We start from the raw sequence: 24,981 nt of genomic DNA, 5'->3' as shown, positions 1-24,981 counted from the left end.
TGAAACGAAGAGAACAGGAAGGAAATCAGAGACCAATCATAATCCCAACAGAATCAGGGGGATAATGGCGTATGTAAAGAGCAACACATTGGACTTCAAAAAGACAAATGATGGTAACAGTAGGTTGATCGATAAAAACATTTCGGAATTCTGATGGAATTCAGAAACAGTGAGGAAAAATCCGAATATCTGGAAAATTAAATATTAGTTAATATTTCCCAAAATATCAATGTGACTAAAAATAAATTGATACCTTTGACCACCACTTAATTCTCCAAGTGATTCTTTCCAAACATCACCAAATGCAACTTTAATTTCTAATCCATCAAGAACACTCATACCTTCCGGGGGAAATAAACGTGCTTTACATCCTGGCAACAGAGTTCCGAAAATGTTACAGAATTCCTAAATCGTGAGAAATAACAAACAGTGAAGTGCAAACGTAAATAAGTGACCTAAAGAAACTCAAAAAAGCATATTTGCGAAATTTACTAACGAAATTATTAAAACATTGAACTATTTTACTCCCTACAGACAGATTGTGGATTGTAATCCAGAGAAATTCAATTGTATTTGAAGCGATAAAAACACAAATATATTCTAATTTTGACCCAGAGCGTTAAATGCAGTACGAAGTAAGGTGAGACTGTAATTCATGGACGACCTTCGAGCGACGCCAGAGTGACCTTGGAGAAAAGTCACCTGCTTACTAGGGTCAAAAGAGGGTTATAAATTAGTGTGAAGAATTAGAATTAAGATTTAGAGTTGGAAGTTAAGGTTAGGAATAAAGGTAAAAGTTTTCATCATGGACTGACACTAGCTATAATGCTATTTCATTACATAGGTAAATGGATTTCGCGCCAAACTCCAGGACTTACTACCTTTAACTTCATCAGTTCGTTCATAAATTATAATCTCACCGATAGTAACCCTCAAGCCGAGGAATATGATTACAATCGGATTTCCCTAAACATACTTGTGCACCAAAACCTGATAGAAGGCAAATATACAAGTCCTACATCTACGTCTGTATCAACAACCTTACTTGTTTTCTCTTACCGAGATTCATCTAAGAATCAAACAATGCATAGCTATCTCCAGAGGATTTCTGTCCTTTCTTAAAATTTCAAGTTATCAACAGTCAAGATCAGTCCGATGGATTTTGCGTATAACTCTCTTACTATAATTACTAGCTCAGTTCACTTCTGACTAACCGTGATTACAATGCTTAAATAATCATGGAGCTAATGCATCAAAGGTATGTCATTTCAAATTAGCCAGAAGCTAATTACAACAAACATTTAACAATCCTTCAATATTGATAACACAAGTAACTTCATAAAGTTAAACAACAATCTACCAGCGTTTAATAGCATGACACGTGTAAAATAAACCAGTTTTAATATACCTCAATATAATAATTGTGGGATTTGTGTAGTATAGCGGCATTATTTATGTATAACCGGTTTCTATCATATAATTTCGTTCTTCCATTTCATTGGTTGATCGTAAATTAACTGATACTTCTATTCATCTGTCTAGCTACATTGAACTGATCATTTTTGTTTATCAATGCTGACAGCCGACTGCTGTCGAGGTCTTTATCAATTTGGATGTGAGTCACCTTTAATCTAAGCTAAATATTACTTGATATATGATCAGTTAATATTTATACATATTTGTATACCAATATTTCGAGAAGTTAGAACAGTCTTTTTACTTTAATCGAGTTTATGTGGATTATTCCGGCCAATCTAAAAATAGTGCGACAATTATTATAAAAGTCTCTACATATGACATAGTTTACAACAAACTATCACGTTAAATTAATATTAATCAAATATATTATACATTTATCAAATATAATTTAGTATGCACATTATATTCACAAAATTCAGTCATTCAATCAGCCATATCCAACGTAGAACCTGGTGCGTATGTACATCGGTTCAGGTTGTCACACCCATTCAGCACAATGAAATAAAACTTTCAGGGTAGATCACTGAGTGGTAGAGATGATAACGTTATAAGTGGTTATAAAAAAGATTAGAACTCGAAGATACAATTCGAGAATAAAATATAAACTAGTGTAATAAGGATTTTTAAAAATTGCGAGGTGTTTAGAATATTAGGATCCATGAGACGGTAAAGAGTGAATGAACCAGGGTTGTTGAAAATAATATTGAAACATTTTACTCAAATTCTGACCACTGTTTACCATAATCACACTTATATAGTCTCTACCTGCCTACGTGGCTTAGGTTAACAGTTCGTGTCTTCATGGACTGGTACCATTTCTTTATTTGGCCATCCCTATCTTTCTTCGAACTAACTCCGACATCAGCATTTATCGAGCACCAAGGTAGGCGGTTGTTGGATACACGTAATACAAGTCTTATCCATGTCAGTCGATAAATACTCAGTATCTTATCATTCGGTTCGCCATCGTTACCTAGTACTGTGAGTCTAACCTCAGAATTCCCAACTCGATTATCCCAACATATAAGAGTAATCCATTGAAGATATCTACGATCAAAGGCTATTCTTCACAGCCATAAAGTAGGACGGGGTGAACTCATTCTCTAATTGGAAGATAGATACCTCACCTATGCCACAAGTGGCGTACGTTGGCAAAGCCGACAGAACCTTCGGAATCCATGCCGAAATTCCGTCAAAAACCAACCCATCAGGGCTGATAAGACTCCCAAGATAAGTGAAATGGTCGACACACTCAACTGTTTTACTGTCTAGCATTAGTTCAAGGGAAGACGCAGACTGGTTCCGAAGAAACACTTTGTACTTAGGGGAAAACCTATAAAATTGAATTGCAATAGCATAACATGAAAATCACACTAACCTCATTGACTTTATTATGTGCACTTATTAAGACTTCTTCTTTTCGTTTATCTAAATCGTCAATAACTGCTTGAATTTTACGTTTATCAGCTAAAACAATTTCTTGACGTCTAATCAATTCAGAATATTGTTTTTCATCATTACCAAGCATATTCATCGCACGCATATTTACAGTTCGACCAAGACGATCAAAACGTTGTTTCAGTGAATGAATTCGTCGACGTGTTTCAATGGGATCACGTGAAGTAAAACAATATGGGCCATTTTCAACACCAAAATTTTGTTTTTCTTCATGAATCCACGGATATGCTTCTAAGAGTCGTTCCATCTATTAAAATAAAATAATGTCCATTACACAAATTACTTCCTACAGTGTAACTACGTAAATATTGAAATATTAGTTGTCACAGTTCACATGTCAACGACTAAATTGTTCAGATAATCAGCAGTTTTAGTAATAATTAATATTTTGTAATATACAATTTTTCGAATCTGTCAGTCAGTCATTATAAACGTAGAGCCTGGCACAGATGTGCGTTGGAACAATGTGCTATTACCATGTCAACGCAACAACATAAAAATAGCAATGAATAGGAAAACAGATCGAAATAATGTATTGGTAATAATCAAGATAAAAGTCCAGTATTGAGAATATAATTCGAAAAAACAATGAAAAGGAATAATAAGAAGGAAAACTGGATTTCCAAATAAAAGAAAAGATAAAGTGAGAGTGTATCTGTGATAATGTGGATGATTCTGAGCGATGTCGCCCAGTCTTCAACCACTGATGGTGGTTATTGAGCAGACCTACCCAACCAGCTAGAATGAACATACCAAGATGACCTAGATCAGTAGTTAGTGAGAAATACATGAACTGATGTTAATCTTCCAAGTAACATGACTTTGTCAAGCATACGTATCACAGGATGTTGATGGCTTTTCATATAATTGTTTTTCGAGTATTATCTCCTAGATAAACTTCCTTAAATAATTATAGGTATTGTACTTAAAAAACGAAATTATTTCTGAATATAGATACAATTAAATCCAAACACTTGTTAAGAGAAAGATAGGAAAAGCAAGTGTTATATCCTAGTGAACATTAAATTATGAGTAAGTTCCGAGAACTATTAATGGACTAATACTATATATATAGGGAATTTGGGAGCAATCTGGTGAACTCATTTGTTTATTTTTTTAGAGGAATTATTTGTAAATGGTGTATAATTTATAATATATAACTTCTCTTTCGATTATTCACAGTGTTTAGATGCATGATGGATAATTAAAAAAATTAGTTATTATACAATGACAATGAAGTCAATTTTTGATGTTACTTACATTACAATAAACATTGAACCTAGCTTACTACAGCAAAATTCACTAATCTTTAATAATTTAAAATGTATGTTCTTCTTTCAGTAGTACATTAATATAATTAATGAAAAGAGTTTGAATCAAATTTTCATTTTTGAAATATCATAAATTACAGAAATCTACTTTGAGTTAATTTGAATTGATGTTGGAATTCGCTAATAACGACCTTCATCTATATCACAATTTACTGATATATAAAATAAAATTGTACAATTTATTATTGAAACTAGACAAATTATCAGTTGAGAACCGATCACTTGAAGATTTTTAGTACATTTAAAAGCATAATCATACAATAAATGATTAAATGACAATAAATTTATGACAGAATGTTAGTTATTCCGTAAAATAAAAAGATGTATACAAACTTACATCATGATCACTAAAGCATATAACGAATATGATAGAAAAAAAGTACAGTTTATGGTAAAAATGGATTGCGTCTAGCGGATGATTCGAAGATACGCGTTTCATTCTATTTCGGACTCGGTAACAGAATTTACACATGCATCCTAGTGTTGATCTTCAAACTGGTCACAAATACAACTTGTAAACTGATGTAGTATTGAAGCAGTTCGCTTAGGATGGACATATACTGACAGAAGCTAACCAAATTCCATCTTAAACATTAATAAAAGGAAAATCCAACCCTTTACATGATGCATATATAAAAAAATAAGCTCTTAACATGTTTCGCTAAAACAAACAATGAATACAACAACTATCGCCTAATAAAAAGTACATTGACTTTAAAAACATTCCGAAAACCAAATAAATGAGCTCCACTGGTATTTAATGATACCCTAACTAAGAGCAGTTAGTAACGTCAACTAGAAAATCTAAAATTCTCCTATATATTTATTAGTTCCTTAGTTTTAGTGAGAAGTTGTAACCAATAGGATTCGGGCATGTTAATAGTAAGGCAGCTATCTGACAAAAACGTGGGATGATAGTTGCATGATATTACGAATGGATGGGAGTAAAACGTGCAAACCACCAAGTGACAACTTGGTTGTTCGGAGTTTGCGAGCAAAACCTATGGTCTTGGGTTCAATGCACGGTAGTGGAGTGGTAGATACGCACTGCCTGACGAGTCTCATGATGGGATGAAACACATACCAAGCCCTTCCTGACTTTCAATGGCTATTTAAATGACATTGATTTGTGAGGGTAACTATGAAATAAATAATTAAAGAGAAATTAAACATATTCAAGTAGGTACAGCAAGCATTGATAAAAAATTGTAAGAACTCACTAAAAAAACGAAAAGATACCTGTATTGCGTATCACAAAAAAATTAAAATACAATACGAAAACTAATTACCTTGATATCGGCTTCTTCACTTTCCTTAGTTTGCATTTCAATTTGATGAGAAAGTTTATCCACTTGACTGTTTGTTTGATTCAACGATTGAACTAATTGACCAGCTTCTTTCTCTGCAGATGTCAATGCACGAACAGTTTCATCAATTAATCCTCGTTGTTTATTAACAGCTTCACGTGCTTTAATTAAAGCTTCTTTAGCTAATCGTGATGCATCAATACAACGTTCTTCTTCTGCCTGTGCATCTCCTACAGCTTGAATTGCTTCTTCAAGAGACAGCTTAATAATGAGTATACACAAAAGAAATAAGTATTTAAAGTATATTAACAACATGCTTTATGTTAAAATCGGTTATCACCTTTAAGCAATTCAACATTGTGAGTTGTTTCCTTACTTTCAAAGATCATTATGGTGAAATCTGATACTTTACAGCTGGTAAAAATGACAATAAATGTTGGTAAATCATAAATGTTTCGTATAAAACTATACAATCTCTTTAAAGCTATCTCAATGTAATGTTAAACATCTTAAAGTTTAAACACATATAAACAAGTGGTTTGGTCAAAACTACTCGATTGATATAGACATAAGTGGTATGCCAATATATTAGCGTTGTAAACTTGTGAACACATTATGAATGGTATGCTTCTTACAATTATTTATTAAGTATATTACAGCATAATGCACTCAACTCCAGGTCACATTGTTTGTTTGAGGGTCAGTGATGATACTACCTGATTGCATTTGCTAAAATAAGTGGATAATATTTCAAATATATAACCTATTAGTTGAAGACTGAGTAGTTTACCTACCTAATCACAGCTTAAAATTACATCTTAACCACTGCTTTGTGGTGGCTTAGTGGTTAGTGTTCGACCTTAAGCGATTAAGTCTCAGGTTCGAGCCCCACCCCGTCTACTTCACTGGGTAACAAGGTTGTATCATTAGCTCTAAATCTAACTTATATCCAATTACCTGAAGAATTATATCTAAGTTAGAATAGATAACACTATCAAACCTTACTTGAAAGTAAACCTAAATAACACGATCTCAATGATGCCATAGAAATAACCCATACTACTATTGGTTCATAATAGTGAATGGTATTACAACTGCATTTCAACCGATGAATTTACTTTCGAAACCTTGATAACTATAGCAACGCTTCAGACATTTGACTTAAGAGTTTGAAAGTCAGGACAATAAATGACTGAACAGCACAACTCAGTCAGCTACAACGTAGGACCAGGTACATATATGCATCGGTCCAAGTTGACATACCTCATTAACACAACAAGATGGACACCGGATTCATAAAAGTAGTTAATTTAGAGGTGGTAATATATAAAAGAAAGATTGCAATAAGAATATAGTACAGGAAGAAAGAATTAGTTAAGAAAGTCGACCACACTTGAATTGTTACTAAACATAGATGGATACATAGTTTTTCATCTTATCGAGATATTAAAACAAAAACATACTATAAAGATAGTGTTAACATAAACTGTTTACTTTATTAAAGGGTAGAACAATTACAAAACAATAACATAATATGTTATGGTAGGTAATTTACAATGAAGTAATTATATATTATATTAAGTACCACAATCTTGATTACATGATTTCAGCCATAATTTGGCATGATTTTTTTCAAAATCACAGTCAACCCTAAAGATGTGACAGTCAAGACAGAAGGAATATATCGTAACATTTAGGATTTACTCCGCTGATACAAATTTTGTATATTGAAGATCTTTTTAAACAAAGATGAATGGTGGCTAGCAGTGAAATCCAGGACGCGCGTTTCATCCCATTTGGGAAGATACAAGCAAAACAACACCAAGTGAATTTAAACTTCACCCAATTGCACAAGCATGTGGCTATCAGGACTCAGTAGTTAATTGGATAACGCGATGGCGTTTGAAGCGAATGGTAATGGGTTTGAGTCCCGGATTGAACACCAACTCTGCGACGCAGGTACATTGAGCTGACGAGTGCCAAACAGGACGAAACGCGTGTCCTGGATTCCACTGCTAACTACTACTCATCTTTGCTTAAAAGCTTTTGACTTAAGGCTATATCGAGGCAAACCGCACAGGATGCACATATGCCAACATGAGACTGATGAATTGTAGTCTCGAATAACAATGGGAAGATACAAGTAAAACAACACCAAATGAATTGAAGATCTGTAGTAGAAATATTTTTTAGCATAACGAAATCCAAAAAGGTGTAAGAGATATTCAAAAATACAAAACGTCTTTGTATTAAGTACGACACACAGAGATACTATTAGTATTATGTCAGTCAGTCAGTTACAGAGTGGAACCAGGCACATATATGCAATGGTCTAAGCTGCCAAACCTTATTAGCACAACAAAATGAACACTGAATTCATAGATTTCATATAAGGACTTGATACATGGAGAAAGAATTGGTTTGTAGAAAGAAAGGTATACAGTAAATTTAATCTCACGGTTTGAGGGAAGACAAAGTGTATACACCTACGCCACTGTGATCGATTCTGAGCCTAGAGTCGCCTAGAGTCTCCAACCACTGGGTACGATAGTCGTGCGGACCCCAACCAAGTAGTTTGAATCTATCAGCATGGCTCAGACTAGAAGTTGGTGACTTTATGGACTGATGCCACGTTTTAGTTTGGTCGCCCAAAACTTTTTCCATACGTCTCCGATACTAGTAACCATTGCATGCCGTGCTAGTCGGTGGTTGGACATGTGTAATACGTGGCGCAACCATCTCAGTCGATGAAGATTCACAACCTCACCAGCTGATTTACCACCCTTCCCTAATAACTTGTGTCCAACCTCATAATCGCTTATACGGTGATCCCAGCAGATGACAGCAATATTTGTAAGATATGCGATCAAATAATAGTAACTTAAAAGTATCCTCTACTCTTAGTGGCCACGTTTCGCAGCCGTAAAGTAAAATAGAACGAACTGCCGCACAGTATACTCGACTGTTAATTGATAGACGGATATCTCGCCTTCGCCATAGGTGACGTAAGTTGACAAAAAGCCAAACGAGCTTTCTGAATCCGTATAGAGATTTCGTCAGACACCAACCTATTAGGGCTAATCAGATTTCCTAGATGTGTTGTCGACGCGTTCGACTACTTCACTCCAGTTCAGGTGTTGACGCAGGCCAGTCCTAAAGTAATAATTTGCATTTAGAGGGGGAGAAACGCATCCCAAACATCCTGGTATTGTTGCTCAGTGCTACCAATAGACTGCATTTTATCAGTGTCTCCACCAAACAGGACTGTGTCATCTGAGTATTCTAAGTCAATAAGTGGACCTTCTGGTAGGAAATCAATGCCCGAAAATTCAGATGATGAGAACGTTATTTCCAGTAGTAGGTCTATGATGAAACTAAACAAAATTGGAAATAGTGTACATCCTTGCCAGACAGCACTTGAGGTTGCAAACCGATATGAGAATTCGCCATGAGCTCTGACTTGATTGGTAGTGTTCGAGTTAAGAGCCCTCACATGGTTTATGCACCTCTGAGGTACGCCTTTCAATGACAGACACTGTCATAGAACGTCTCGGTTTACGAATTCAAACATAATGATTAGTTCATTTTGTATTGTTTATTTGAATCTTTTCATTGATGTTTAGGATTACAATTGCTTAGTCTCTTATTGGCATAAGTGTATCCTGTATGAATTGCCCCGATATTGCCTTAATTCACAAGCATTATAAGCAAAGATGGATGGTGGCCATCAGTGGAATTCAAGACGCGTCAGCTGGATGTACCTGCACCCTAAGGTTGATGTCTACTTCGGGAATCAAACCCAGTATTGTTCGCTTCAAACTCAATCACGCTATCCATCAATACGAAAATGAATTAAACGTCATCACACTTCACAAGCTAGTGGCTATCTGAACTTAGTAGCTAAGTGGGTAACGCGATAGCGTTTGAAGCGAACGGTAATGGGCTTGAGTCCCGAATTAGACATCAACTCTAGGGTGCAGGTACATCCAGCTGAAAAGTCCCAAATACGACGGAACGAGCGTCTTAAATTCCACTGCTAGCCACCATCCATCTTTGCTTATAATGACTAGTATCATGTTTATTGACATGATGCAAATTCCCACATATAGATTTGTGCACTTGGCTTTGAATCAAACCCTGCGTGATGGCTATGGAAATACTCAGGTCGCCAAATTGAAATAGATGGGGTAGGACACGAATCTACGATATAGTGGTTGAATGTCTACAAGATATATCATAACGTTGCTTATATAAGTTAAGAAAATCTGATGCATGTGATTATTTAACCGAGAAAAAAGTTACCTTTAAAGTATTTAGTTCTTTCGACAGTTCTTCAGCTTCTAAGCGTAAAGTTTCTTTTAGAGAATTCTTCTCCCTTAAAGCACTAACCGTGGATTCCAGTTGAACTTTAGCTTCTGAAAGTGCATTTTCAGCTTCCTGTTCTTCTTTTTAAATTCAGCTACGGCGTTTGCTGCTTTCTCATGAGCTAACTTAGCTTTTAAAGATGCTTGAGTAAGACGTTGTTCAGCGTTTTGTAGAGAATCTTCGACTTGTTCTACACAAAACGAATAGATTTATGTAAGTCAAAAAGTGCACATCTATTAAATTAATTCTCCTAGAAATAAACGCTACCTAATGGATTTCAACGATGGAATAGAGAAAATTCATAAAAACGAACATGATTCCAATGATGGTATCTTTCAAAACAAAGAAGGAGGGAATCACGATGAACGCCATCCAGTATGATGCACCCACTAATGATAGCAACAACGACAATAAGGATAAGTTCTATGAGAGGTTGCAATCAATCATAGCGGAGTGCCCAAGAAAGGATCTCACAATCGTGATGGGAGACCTAAACGCCACAGTCGGAATGGACAACACGGGATATGAAGATATCGTAGGACGACATGAACTAGGAGAAAGGAACGAGAATGGTGAGAGATTTGCAAACCTATGTGCATTCAACAAATTGGTTATAGGTGGCACAATATTCCCACACAAACGCATACACAAAGCTACGTGGAGCTCACTGGATCACACTACAGAGAACCAAATAGATCATACTTGTATCACAGTGCACAGTATAAAATATCATAAACTGAACAAAAACAGGTGTGGTATTACATAATGGAACAACCAACATGCTCTTATATCTCATATCCTAACTTATGAACGAAATAAAAATTTCCTTGAAGAAAACATGTATCAGATGTCAGTAGTATTTAGATTACCACTGAAACGATGAAAACTCACTTAATTCAGTTCTAGTAGCTGCCAAGTCTGCACGTAATCGATGTTTATCTGTCTGCCTTATTTGAGTCTCTAAAAGTTCTAATTGATGGCGAGCATTATCTAACGCTTCTCGAAGATGACTAATATTTTGGGATCGTAATTAAGCTGCTCTGACATTTGCTTCACCTTGAGTGACATTTTCTTCAGCTTTTGAGCCGCAACCTCAAGATCACGCCACTTAAATATACGAGATAATAAACTATCCGAAGCAGTTCCCCGACTTCCACCGGACAGTGTGCCCTAAAATATGACAGAAAAGAGCATTAGTGAAAAGTATCTTTAAATAATTCAGCTGACGAATATGCAGTACTTAAATTCTTCAAATGAATATACTGAATTTATCGTACAGTATTGTAAAAAGCTGGTAATGATGAATAAACTTCAGTGAAAAACTACATCATCCCCTTAAACATATATACAATAATAAAATAATATGGTTGAATAATATCGCCAACTGAATGAAAGTAGAGGAGTAGACCATTGAGTGCCGGCTCAGTAGTCTACAGTGGATGCAAGCTGCTGAAATGTTCTACATTAGAATGGAATAGTTCTTCATAGCTTCCTAGTTTTCACTGATTGCCTAAGTAAGGTCAGTTTCCGATGTCGATTGTAAAATAACATGAAATAAAACCTCTGTATCTTGGAAAACATAGTTAATTCGCTGACAACAATTTAACTGACGGAAACACGTCTAACACAACAGATTTGACGGTCAAGTCAACAGTTTCAAATCTACATACCAAAAACTAATAGAGTCCCCCACATGATATATCAAACGTGTTAAGAACGAAGAACTTGTTATCATTACTATCTTCTGCATGATACTAATTTTTTACGTACAGATTAATGCATTTGATTTAAAGACATACCTTAAGCAGGGAAGCTAATGATGCTATTCGTCCACTCAAACGAAAGTAGGTAGAGTGGAGTTCGAATAGACAACTTCTTGGCCAAGAGTCAAACACTTTACCCATTATCCCACCCCTTCACACTATGAACAAGTTCACAAGTAAAGAAGCAATGATTAAAATCACTTTTTTCTAAGAGAAAAATAAAGATGATTACCTGAGGATCAAATACATCACCTTCTAATGTTATTGTTTTCTTTTCAATACCAGGGTGAAATGCAACACGCCTAGCTATTTCCATATCTGGACATATTAATACACTACCGAATACATATTCCATAACTGGTTTGAGCATATTATCATATTCAATTAATGAAAGAGCAGTGACAACATTTGATGCACCAACTAATGACTGGGCATTTTTAATAACACCATCTGATATGGGATTTCCACGTATTTGAGTTAACGGAAGCATAGTGACACGTCGACGAATTTGACCACGTTCTAATGAAATTTTACCAGTGACTTCTGTGTCTACAACGATGTTCTGTAACTAAAATCAGAAAATGTTAAACAAAGTAATTAAAAGGACATAAATTTTACAATACGATAATCATAGTAGAAAAACAGAAAATGTCTAACAGAAGTCAATAACCATATATGGGTTTTTCTGTTAGTTTATGTAAGAAACATATCTAAACTTCAGTGGTTAATAAGATTATGCTTGTTTTATTAATATATATTGTGTCGATATGTGACTTAACAGTAGACAAATAAATAGAAAAAGATAATATTATATTTCCTAATAACAAGAAAGATTGATTTAGCTAAGTGATTCCGACATTTATCATATTATTATCTATATATCTGTAGATAAAACAAATGGCTTCTGTAATCGGGGACATTAGTGAAAAGTGGTCCGACACCAAAGGAAATCATGATTGTCATTTACATTCACTTCCTTTATGTAGCCAATGAATTCAAAGGTTATGTGTGAGGAATACAGGAAAAATACTTTCTTATGAGCTCCATGAGGTCTGCTAACCAAATTTCTGACGAGATAACGGGATCTAGACATGTTAAGAATTTATAGGAGACGTAATCCAAGTTTATATACTTTGAACAAACGATATAACCGTAATGTCGTTGACCCTGTTAGTTTAATACGCTTGTAAATGTCTTCTTTAGTCACATAATTCTTTTTCATTCTATTAGGAAATTTAGTTGTCTTCCGACCACTTCAGTCCTATTCTGTTCTCTGATATCTTTAGAAGGCTCGATGCTATTTGAAAGTACATGTATTATCTTTTTGACGTAGATTGTGCGGTCCACCGGAAATACCCTTGTACCTTTGTTCGGACGTGTTATTGAGAGATCTTGATTGTTACTGAGTAGTTTGAGTTTTTTATGGTATTTTGTTAGGAGACTTCTAAATGCTAACTTAGTGTTTAAATATTGATCGCAGCTTTCAATGGTAGATTGAAAGTAATAAACTTCTCGGTGGGATACTGGGTTAGGAATGTTATTGTATTTGATAAGGTTGTCAAATTAAAAGTGTGTGAATTTTGTTAATTTTGTGACTTATGTCGCAGAATTTTGTTTCCGTATATAGAACTCCCAGCAACAGAATTGATGAGAACATTAGAAAATAATTGGATAAGCATCTCTCATGATTATTTGGGAATTTATGTTGTTTCTGTAGCTGTCAAACTCTCATCGCGATTCAAAGTTAAGGTTCGTGTACGTTTATCAGTAACCGTAAGAACATATTTCCGACCGTTATGGCTACCTTGATGTAGTGGTCGGGCTTGCCTATCGTGATGAACCAATCGGGGTATACTGGCTAGGACAATTGTTCCTCAAGGACCTACCATGCAATGCAAGTCAGTTGAAGAGTGGTAAGACTAGAAGTAGCAAACCCAAGATCCGAAGGAAAAGCCAAACTTCCGACTGTACAAAGGTATGACGGTAGTAGGGATATGAGTATTGCTTGACCAGACAGAATCTTTAACAACCTATAAAGTTAATATTAATTATTTTATTCTCTTTTATCTCCCCTTCATCTTTTAATTTTTTACCATTGTTAGCATTATGATTTCTATCAGATTGCTCCAATTCCTATTGAATCACTGTAACTGATCTGACACGTGGTTATCAGAATTTATAAAAAACGGTACTAGTTATTATTGTTATTTTTAAATAAAACTGTGCTGCATATAACTAAAACGAGAGAAATGATAAACTTAACGTTAGGCGTGGTTCAGAGGTAAAATTAATTCCCTTATGACTTATAAATAAATACCAACAAACAGTGGCATTATTATACGCATACAATTAACATAAACCAATAATACGTTCTAATTTCACCATTCAAAACTATGAATATAAAACGTCTGATGTAAGTTAGTCAGAGGTGAACATCAATTAACATAAGTGACTACCTTATTTCCAGCTATCACTTCTAGAGCAATCGCATATTTTAAATCTTTGACACGAAACAATTTCGCAACAGGTCCGAGAACACGACGTCTATCAAAATTTGGCTCTGGATCAGTATAATCAAACACAAGTTGAGGGAATTGAGATGATAACTTTGAAGCTTGATGACGTAACTCCCTTGCTTCCTTAACTAAGCCAAGCTGCTTCTCTGTGAATAAAAAAATATACACAAATAGGTAGAGATACTGGGAACATCCTACCATGATAAGCGGTGGTCTAGTGGTTAAGACGATCGACTTTCAGCGACTAATTCGTGGATTTGAACCCCACTCCACCTACTTTAGTTTGAGTAATCAGATAATATCAGTAGTTGCCACATCCAGAGTGTGGCGCAAAGCCAAGTACATTAATCTTTACCTGGCAAATAAATTGAGTAACTAATTGGATGATAAGCAGCTCGAAATGAAAACTAAAGCCAACGTATGTTGTTTTTGAATGACATTCATTTTTTATTTCAATAAAATACCTCGAAACATATTCAAAAGTCACAAGAAAATTCTCTCAAACATTCAACAGTTTTTAAAATCAGTTGGCTGTATTTAAGATGGATTAGTTGATAACAGACTAACATACTATCATTAGCACTGCTCTTTTCCATATCAACAAACTAATATTTTTATCCGATTGTATAATACAAAAAAACTACTAGCAAAAATGTTACTGAGATTCGGATTAATCGCTGCTTAAGGAGTTGTGTTCAGTTTGTGCTCCCTACAGATGTACCCACCAACTTTATTCTAATGACTAAAACAAGAAGGCTGGATCCATCGATAAAACAACTGATACTTTAAGAATCTCAGATCTGTTTTGAGGAGACATAATTCTGATTAATCCCAGACATAAAATACATTGCCCCACTTGATAGTTATCGGCATTTGGTCACAAAAGTTCGTACGGTAATTAGAAGTAGCTATCGACAACTAATAGAAAATCACAACTTACAGAACATGCCTGGATTTCATCTGTTACCGCCTACACTTTAATAATTGCGAAATGTACAGTTGGAGAGTCTTTGCATACTTAATTAAAGATAAATGTGGCCGATGTATGTCTATGAAGAAATAAGGCGGTTAGTTCACAAAGCATTACAATCATACTTATCCTAACTTTCTGTAGGTATCACTTACAATCTAATTTAAAGATAGCAGTACAAACAATGCCCTAGTACGGCTGAAGGCGGGGACAGTCCGCTCTCCCTCTCCAAATGCTCTCACATGGACACGTGTATATAACCACTGTCAGAGTAGTCCTACTCACTGCCTTCTCACGGCGGTCTTGTTTACGAAATTGAGAGGACGAAAAGCGAATATCCGGCACTTTAACCGGGTCCCGACCGAAGCTGCTACAGTGACGCGGTGGTCGGGCTTGCCTATCGTGATGACCCAACCGAGCTATATTGGCCGGAACATATGTTCCTGTAGGTTCTACCATGCCAGGTAGGTCGATTGGTGAACGGTAAGACTAAAAGCAGCAACTCAAGGTCTGGAGGGCGAAGTCGCACTGCTGACTGTAGAGAGGTGTGACAGCAGTAAGGTGTTTCCCTCGGACAACCAGCATGACAGCGATGCTGCCTTCCCACAAGGAGGGTGGGGTTAGAAAAGGTCGACCCTAAAAATGTCACACCTCACCTTACCTCACGGATTTCCGTCTCCGGCGGTAAGGCCCTTTGAAGAACGGAGCTAACCCGTCAAAAACTTTCCACAAAAAGGCCGTGCGCGACCGGCCTCAAGCAGTTGTCCCTTGGGCTCTGCGGTCACGCTCCCAGGTCGTCAAGACCAACACTAATCAATTTCCTTTTCAGGTTCCTCAAGAAATACCCTTCCACGGTGTGGGCAGCCGGGAAGTGATATCAGCCCTCATACCCGTAACAGCACACGAGACCAAGTTGGTCACATTCAAATCCTTCCTACACCTCCTAATACCTCTCTTATCTCCATGACTAACCCTCCTAACGTCCCTTTATCACCTCGCACCGCTAGGGCAAACGATTCGAGTACGTGGAACGCTATTCCTGGTCTCCTGAAACCACGCTCTAAACTACACGTAGGAGCTTTTAACGTACGAACACTGTGCCAAATAGGACAGCAGGCTTCCTTAGCTAGGACTTTAGAATCTCGCGCCATCGATGTGTGCTGCGTCTCCGAAACGCGCATACAGGATCCAAGTAGCGTCATTCATTTGACCTCACCATGCCAAAATAAAGAACCGACTCGATTTACGCTTCGTGTATCTGGAAGCCCTGATTCTGCTTCCCGTGGCCTCGCCGGCGTAGGTATAGCATTGAGTCCTAGGGCAGAACTAGCTCTCTTAGAGTGGATCCCAGTAGACAGTCGCTTGTGCGCTGTCCGACTGAACGGAACAGTAAGAATCCGGAAATATAGGGACACTTGTCGTTGCCTCTTCGTCGTCTCTGCCTATTCTCCCACTGACTGCAGCTCAGACGATGTAAAAGATGAGTTCTACAGAAAGCTTTCGGACCTTCTCCGAAAAGCTAAGCGCTCGGATGTAGTAATAGTGGCCGGTGACTTTAATGCTCAAGTAGGTAAACTAAGCGATAGGGAAAGACACCTAGGTGGATCTTATGGTGTCGTGGCTCAAAGAACAGATAATGGCGACCGTCTGTTGCAGCTATGCTCAGATAACCGCCCGTTCCTTGCAAATACTAACTTTAAGCATAAGGAAAAACATTTTTAACATGGCGACCCCTAATTCGTCCCAACATTGGACCCAAATAGATCACATCGCTATCAGCCACCGATGGAGGGGCTCGATAGAAGACTGTCGCTCATTCTGGAGCACATGCCTAGATTCAGATCATGCTCTAGTGCGAGCGCGTATTTGCTTGCGTCTTACTGGACGTATTAAAGACGTTGCAAGGAAACCTCTTAGGGGCCTACTTAATGATAGTCAAGCTAAGAGTATATTTCAGGAACAACTAGGAAAACAGTTAGACAGCCATGTATGTGATGCCCACCCTGATGCAGCATGGAATGATATCCGAAAAGCTGTAGAAACAGCAGTGATATCTGCTGGCTCTAAACATAATGAAGAGCGGAGTCAGCTTAAGCGCAAGCTGACAAGAAGTCTACGCAATGATCGCGAACAGTGGTGGGTAGCGAAAGCAAGAGAGATGGAAAAGGCAGCGGCAATAGGTAATAGCAGACAATTGTTCAGACTCGTTAAGGAAACCGGAATTAGGAAACCGACCGTTAGCGAAACAATCTCAGAGAAAGATGGACATATTATTCATTCTCAATCCAGGAGACTGGATCGATGGGCAGAACACTTTAGGGATCAGTTCAACTGGCCTTCAACCACACTTCGGTTTCCCACGATCTCTAGTCAACCTGAATGGCAAGTTAATGTAGGTCCTCCGTCCCTTTACGAAGTTGAAAAAGCCATAGGAAATCTGAAACGAGGGAGAGCAGCAGGCCCTGACAGGTTTACTCCTGAGATTTTTAAGGATGGTGGTCCAGTATTAGCAATGAGATTAACCGAGGTCTTAGGTAGAATTTGGGAACTGGACGTAATCCCATCCGACTGGTCTCAATCACTGATTGTGCCAGTCTATAAGAAAGGACAAAAGTCCTCTTGTGACAATCACAGAGGAATCAGTTTGACTAATATAGTGTCTAAAATATTAGCTTCAATAATACTTCGACGCCTAATCAAAGCTCGTGAAGAGCAGATTAGAGAAAACCAGGCCGGTTTTCGACCTGGACGTGGTTGTATAGATCAGATATTCACACTACGTCAGGTTCTAGAACACAGACACACATTCAGACGCCCCACAATGGAAGTATTTCTCGACCATAAGGCGGCATTCGACTCTGTTGATCGTGAGGTTCTATGGCAGTGTTTGTCACTGAAAGGAGTACCAAAGAAGTACATTAACCTTATAAAGGCTCTCTACTCGAACACAACTGGTCAGTGAGAGCTTATGGCGAACTGTCATCAGAATTGATTACTTCAAGTGGTGTTCGTCAGGGCTGTCCACTCTCCCCATTCTTGTTCAACTTTGTCGTTGACGTACTTTTAGAGATAACACTCTCCTCATCTAAATTTACAGGGGTTGAACTTCTAACGGGAGGTTCACTTGTTGACTTAGAATATGCAGATGACATAGTTTTATTTGGTGAAGACGCTGACAAAATGCAGAGTCTTCTGACCACTCTAAGCAACAATGCAAGCATGTTCGGGATGCGATTCTCTCCCACGAAATGCAAAATGTTATTTCAGGATTGGGTTACATCGACACCCGAACTAGTGATAGGGAGTGAAGTAGTTGAGTGTGTCGACCGCTTCACTTATCTCGGAAGTCTCATCAGCCCTTGTGGTTTGGTGTGTGACGAAATCTCAGCACGGATACAGAAGGCTCGACTAGCTCTTGCCAACTTGCGTCATTTATGGAGTAGGCGAGACATCCGTCTATCAACCAAAGGACGGGTTTACTGCTCAGCAGTTCGTTCCGTCCTACTTTATGGCAGCGAAACATGGACGGTAAGAGTAGAGGATATTCGTAGGTTACTAGTATTTGATCATAGGTGTCTTCGAAATATTGCTCGTATATCCTGGGACCATCGAGTAAGTAACACAGTTGTTAGGAAACGGGTACTATGTAAGGATGGCAAACCAATTGATAAAGCAGTGAAACTTCACCAGTTGAAATGGCTGGGACACGTGTTACGTATGCTCAACGACCGACTGCCTCGACGTGCGATGTTCAGTGGTATAGGAGTAGGTTGGAAGAAAGCTAGGGGCGGCCAGACCAAAACATGGCACAAGTCCATGAAGTCACTGACAAGTGGACTGAGCTATGTTGGTAGGTGTAGACTACCTAGTTGGGGACCGCGAGATGATAGCAACCGATGGTTAGAGACCCTGAATGACATGGCTCAAAATCGTTTGCGATGGCGCAGGTGCATCCACTCTTTGTGTTCTCCCAGATTCTGACCACCTGAATCCTCCTTGTCTGCTTTTTCCTCTTTCCAAATTTATTTCACTGCATTATACTCCTTGAATAACATCTTCAAACCCTAATATTTTCGATTAATGCTTATACTCTTACTACCTCTCCCACTACGGGATTTGAATCGACACCTGCATCTGTGTGCTAATGTGGTGTGGCAACTCGAACTGATGTACGTACGTACGAAGTTCTACGTTGTTACTGACTGACTGACTACGTTAACCGATATGGAAGATCCATCTATGGGAATCGGAAAACCGTGATTTCAAACTAACGGTGCATATGGGCTTCAAGATCCTGAAGGAACAAATGGCGTGTGAACACTATTGTTAGTCATCGACTACCATGGGACTGCATCTCTTAACGTTGCTCCACTGCATTGTGGTTTAGACATTGTTGGGATATTCGGGAAAATATCCCAAAAATTATTCTGTTACGTCTAACGCTATCCTTGGACTTGAGATGGTGTCATTTTCTTATTGGTCAATATTTATTTCATGTGTGATTTTCCTACTGGTCAATATTGTACAATGTTATTTGCTATTTTATGGTGGTCTGCTTGATTGGTGTATAAACAGAGTACGTTTGAAATATAGTGATTCATATCTCCGAGGCTGAGACTTGCGTTCTGGACTCAACTGGCTGGGCTAGACAAGGAAGCGGGACCAATCAGAACCCTAGGCCGTTCTTAAGTGTTTGCGCGTCTTTGGCCCGATCGATAATTCGCTGTCCTCTAATCTGCCGTCACAGTTATAGCAGACATTTAGGTCAAAGGCTCCGGGTGTGGCTCCCTAAAAAAGCCATCTGCTTCGGTTCGAGCACCTGGACTAGTATCCCGACCCACGTACAAATCAAGTGACTTGTGTGGCGCATATATATTCGGTGACGCTTTTGTACCAATGTTTGTGTGCTGAAATGATGAAATTATAAAATAGCCAGCCAGATAATATGCACACAACCTTTCGAGAAATAAAAATTTTGGCGCGGTAAATTGAACTCCCATTATATTAGTTTATCACACTAACAATTCAAACAACAAAATTTGGTGTAAATCACTTTTAAAAACGGAATTCAATACACATTAGTTTCATTGGAGGCACCAAATATTTTATTTTTAACACATAGATATTGGTACAAGGAGGCACCAAATACATATGCGCCACACAAATCTCATTCGATATGTGTGAGTAATGCTTCATCACTTACCACTTAACATAGATTCGCTACCAACAGACCTATCATCCGCCTCAGCTCGTGTCAATTTCTTAGTTAATTCGTCAATATGTACAGTAAGTTCCTTTTGTTTCATTTCTTCTTTAGATTCTCCGTCTATTGACCCATGTCCGAAAGTCTTAACGACAATGGCTTCTTGTTTAGCAAGCTCATTTTGTAGATGTTTCTGACACATTTTCAGTTGAGAAAGTTCAGTTTGTGCGGAGCACTTCTCACCATCTGCAACTCTAACCTATTCAGCAAGGCTGGCTGCAACATCATTTTCTCCATTGGAAAGACCGGATTTTACTGCCCTTACACGTAATAAATAAAAATGTATAATATAAGTCTTTAAAAATGTATGCTGACTAATTAATTAATCTATCCAATTTACAGACTAAGTAAACGACAAACCATAAGTTAGGTCCCAAAGCTTGATAAATGTATAAAAAATGGCAGAACTGGCCAGAAACGGGGTCAACTAAGAGTGGTTTGCTTGAAATTTTTGGCCATTTAATTTCCAACTTTGCAAATATTGCAGGGAATGTTTATGCTGTTTCGATGTTTTTGTCAAAACAGAATAAACTTAGTGAAAGTTGTAACTTTTGGGGCCGTTTTACGGATTATTGTTATACATATTTTTATCATATAATTGTTGAATAACTGGATTAATGTATCTCTACAGTCTTTGTATTATAATTTTTCACTAGACTCAACTGTCGTTATACATCTTACTGCTCCTTGACCACTCCTAATTAGTTTTTAACACTTTGTTCCGCTCACTGCCATTTATGGCTTGTGTGGGAAATATTTCTTATTTGGGAGATGTGGTGGTTTGATAATTCATGTATATGAACTCATATGTTTGAGTATGATGAACCAAACTGAGTTACAACAAAGATATGTCCCTGTTAACTTCGTCTTCTGCTTAGACATTGAGTTGGCAAGAATTAAAGGGCAAACAAGTGCTAGCTTTTTGGCCGTTAATCACTGATCGTTATCGCTGTTCAGTTAGAAGACCAGTCATCCCACAGGTGGTACAAACAGACACAACGACTGTCTGCTCTTATTGTAAACAATCCGATTACCTGAGGAAAACAAAGGGAAAGAAGTCTTGGAGATATAACAGTTTTAGCTGGCTACATATGTATATTAACTATTTAATGCACTGAAGTGATTTTACAAAATGTATACGGATTATTGTAAAGATAATTACTGTTGAATTGAAGTGAAGATATTACGGTGGTTGTTATAATTTTCTTCTCGTAAGCCCATTAGATAAACGAAAGCTGAGTGCGTTTGGATTCATGTATCGAATATACTATGTTGTGGGAAAAGATGTCGAAAAGGGCAAAGCACATTTACGGCAGATGATGGTTCAAAAATTTTTTGAACATTATCAAGTCAAATGACCATTATATTGGAATGTATTGCAATATAATGAATTGATACTGCGAAGACACTTATTAAGCTTAAATTCTACATCAACAATCGCTGTTTATATAACCAATTCACTATTCTATTCTATTTATGGACACGATAGCTTAATCATTACAAGTGGTGACTCGCTAATGTGGAACAGTTGATTCAAATAATTTCAATGGGTACTATGACGTACTATCTGAAGTAAATGCTTACCTGTAAATGCTTTTGAGCCGCTTCAAATTTAACTTTGGCTTCTTCTGACTGTGCTAGGACGGACTGGTACTCAATACCAGCAGCAGCTTCCGCTGCTTTATGTTTAGAAGACAACTGCTCATCAAGCTCCATACACTGTGACTCCATGGACTTAACACGCTGTTTGGCGGTCCGAAGAGATTCAGACGCTCTTTGAGAAGCCCCCTTAGCAACTGCTTCTGTTTTTTGACATGCAGACATTGTAGATTTTAATTCTTCAAGCGCTGTTACTTGATGCTTTAGATAAACGCTTTAAGAAGAAAACAGTACAGCCTACCTCATCTCTTTGTTTGCAAAGTTCAGCAATACGACTTTCTATAATTTCTTTTGACTTCCGAAGCTAAAAGACAAACGGACTAAATAGAACCAATACGGTTAAGTTACTTCTTCCATATTCTTTTTTTGCTCATCCAACGAACGTTCAAGTGTAATTAAATCTCCTTTTGTTCGTTTTTTAGCTTCCTAAAAGCCAGGTGTATATCAGCCGATAACTTTGATAGTCCACTAACCTCTAAACAAATATAGTCATAAGCGACAATAAACTTCTCCAGATGATTAATTTCACGTACAACTTTCTGATACTCTAAATAACTGCTCCGTTCTTCACGTAATTTCTTGATAGTAGGGTTAATATCTTCAGTAAGAATCTATAAAAAGCGACAAAGTAGTAAGTAAAAAAAAGCTCACTCTATCTATTTCTCTTAATTTACTACCTTTCTTTTCAATAGTTTTAAGTGCTGTTTCCTTTTTATTTTCATATAGTTTGGTGCTTGCTGCTTCTTCTAATAATGATAGGATCTAAAGTACATATTTAAATACTCTATAACACTTATTTGGCTTACCTCCGGTGGTTTCATATTTAAAATTTTTGTAATCCTACCTTGCATAATTAGAAAGTGAGGATTATTAACATTAAGTTGCACTGAGTGAAATAAATCATGAACCCTTGTGGTGGTTGCGTTTGTTCCGTTAATCAGATATTTATTTCTGCCTCCAACGACAATCTGCTTTGTGATTGTAAGCTCATCAAACTGCTCATAACCATATGGGGATTGTGACTTATCCATATTGTCAAATACTGCGCTTACGGTAGCCTTGTTTATTCCTGCTTGACCACATTTGTAAACCAAATCATGTAGGTTTGCTGCCCATACCTATAATCAACTTATCAAGAAAGACAACCAACCTACATGCGATAGATTTGTTATTCCAAGTAAGAAGCATATAGCATCTAATATATTTGACTTTCCGGAGCCATTTAGACCGGTAATCGCATTGAACTGTGGATCAAATCCATCGATTTCCGTTCTCTGACAATAGGATTTGAAGCCATCAATAACCAACGACTTTATATACATTATGAAATGCAAAACACCTGGACATTCAGATAGTACGCAATCTATAAGTACATGACAAATAAATAAATGCTTAGGACAATGAATCTGCAAAAAACCATATAAATAGGCACAAATCTAGGTTAATATACTTTACACCAATGTAAGAAAAATTAAAAAGATGGAAACAAGAGCGAAAATAATAGCGGCAGTGTTTGAAACTTAAGATTTAATATTGGCTTTTAGGTATAGTTTCGACATGATTATGAAAGCATGTTACCAACAGACACCAGACTTATTCAATCTGTCTAATTGCCACAAGGACTAAGAGTGCTATATATTTTCCTAAATTTTATACGTAGGGTGACTGTTTAGCCTAAGACCACTGCACCTAACTACAAAGCCACGGACCTTCAGCCACCCAGAAAACAAAATTTAAACAATCGTCAAGGTGCAATGAAATAACCATGAAATGAAGGACAAATAAATAATATACTTGTAATATCCCAATGAGTGGAAAAATTAGATTTTCTGACGTTTCGTGTCTTAGTGTAAACCACTTCTCTGAAGAAGTGACTTACACTCCAGAAAATCTAATCTTTCTACTCATTGGTATATTACAAATATACTATTTATTTATAACAATCTACCCAATGGTCAATGTATTCGAAATTATCAAATCAAACCTTGGTGATGATACCTACTTGAAATGAATGGTTCCAATGGTTGTGGACGGAGTAGAAGAAGTTTTCGCTTAACGGGCGTCCGTGTCTATTAGCAGTGGATCACCAATACCTCCAGGCAGTAACCTATGTATATTAACGATAACAGAGAAAAAAATCGGTAAATCATAATAAGATTTTATCCTTGCTCCTCAAGATCAGGTCAATTTTCCTCTTAAAGGACTCCTATGAAGTCGCTTGGACTGACTCAGTCGGAAATGAATTCCAGCATTTGACAACCCTTAAAGAGTCTGTGTTGTGTCTCTAGTCTCTGGGTGTTAACCCTTAGGTTCGTGTTAGAACTAAACTTAAGTAGGTGTTTAAGGGGATGTTCAGAGATGTTAAGGATACTATAAGCCATTAGAGAGTCACCTCTAAGACGCCTATACTCTAATGGGTTAAGGTTTAGTGTTTGGAGGCGTTCTTCATGTGGCTTGAATTTGAGTCCCCGAATTGATTTCGTGGCTTGCCGTTGGACACACTCCAGAGTGTCGTTCTCCTTTTGGAGTGAGGGAGAAAATACTATGTTTCCATATTCTAAATGGGGACAGATAAAACTATTGAAGATTATATGTAAAATTCTTCCGTCAAACTGGCCAAAAATGCGCTTCAATGTTACCAGTGCAAGGTTTGCTCGGAGGACATTTTTGTCACAGTTAGCATAAGACTTTAAATCGTAGGGCACCAGAACTAAATCTTTTTCGACTTGGGATACTACTAGAGATGAGTATCCTAAATTATAACTGTAGTCTGCGACATGTCGCAGATGGACTACTTTACACTTTGAAGTGTTAAAGGTAAGTCCGTTATCGTCTGCCCAACTTTGAAGTCGAGTCAGATCCTCGTGAAG

At 37.3% G+C, this 24,981-nt stretch overlaps 1 protein-coding gene across 2 annotated transcripts; it reads right to left on the bottom strand.

Moving 5' to 3' along the window:
- SMC2_1 (Structural maintenance of chromosomes protein 2) lies at positions 1-23,774 on the bottom strand. Of its 2 annotated transcripts, XM_051208267.1 has the most exons (13): positions 23,266-23,774; positions 22,918-23,229; positions 22,585-22,873; positions 22,460-22,537; positions 22,353-22,415; positions 22,037-22,312; positions 20,393-20,712; positions 14,160-14,365; positions 11,936-12,271; positions 9,878-11,110; positions 5,558-5,836; positions 2,858-3,184; positions 1-405 (listed from the first exon to the last, which is right to left on the bottom strand). In XM_051208267.1, exons 7-10 carry the CDS (start codon positions 20,592-20,594, stop codon positions 10,931-10,933), a joined length of 924 nt encoding a protein of 307 aa, XP_051063904.1. In that variant the 5' UTR covers positions 20,595-20,712; positions 22,037-22,312; positions 22,353-22,415; positions 22,460-22,537; positions 22,585-22,873; positions 22,918-23,229; positions 23,266-23,774; the 3' UTR covers positions 1-405; positions 2,858-3,184; positions 5,558-5,836; positions 9,878-10,930. The 2 variants fall into 2 exon arrangements, with proteins under 2 accessions (XP_051063904.1, XP_051063905.1); XM_051208268.1 differs by lacking the exon at positions 14,160-14,365 and having other exon boundaries at positions 10,832-11,110; positions 20,393-20,707.
- Between the last annotated feature and the right edge of the window lie 1,207 nt (positions 23,775-24,981).

Source organism: Schistosoma haematobium (genome assembly GCF_000699445.3).
Source record: "Schistosoma haematobium chromosome Unknown HiC_scaffold_555, whole genome shotgun sequence".
Classification (NCBI taxonomy): domain Eukaryota; kingdom Metazoa; phylum Platyhelminthes; class Trematoda; order Strigeidida; family Schistosomatidae; genus Schistosoma; species Schistosoma haematobium.
The sequence above is the reverse complement of the archived record's forward strand: the minus strand, read 5'-3'. Positions and strand labels throughout refer to the sequence as shown.

What these genes read in the sequence shown, in the direction of transcription:
- SMC2_1 (XM_051208267.1), bottom strand. Translation starts at nt 20,594, where the DNA reads ATGTGTCAGAAACATCTACAAAATGAGCTTGCTAAACAAGAAGCCATT. An exon ending in AAGTGATAGCTGGAAATAAG is followed by an intron (nt 12,272 to 14,159) that starts GTAGTCACTTAT and finishes TTCTGATTTTAG; the next exon opens with TTACAGAACATCGTTGTAGA. An exon ending in GTGATGTATTTGATCCTCAG is followed by an intron (nt 11,111 to 11,935) that starts GTAATCATCTTT and finishes GTCATATTTTAG; the next exon opens with GGCACACTGTCCGGTGGAAG.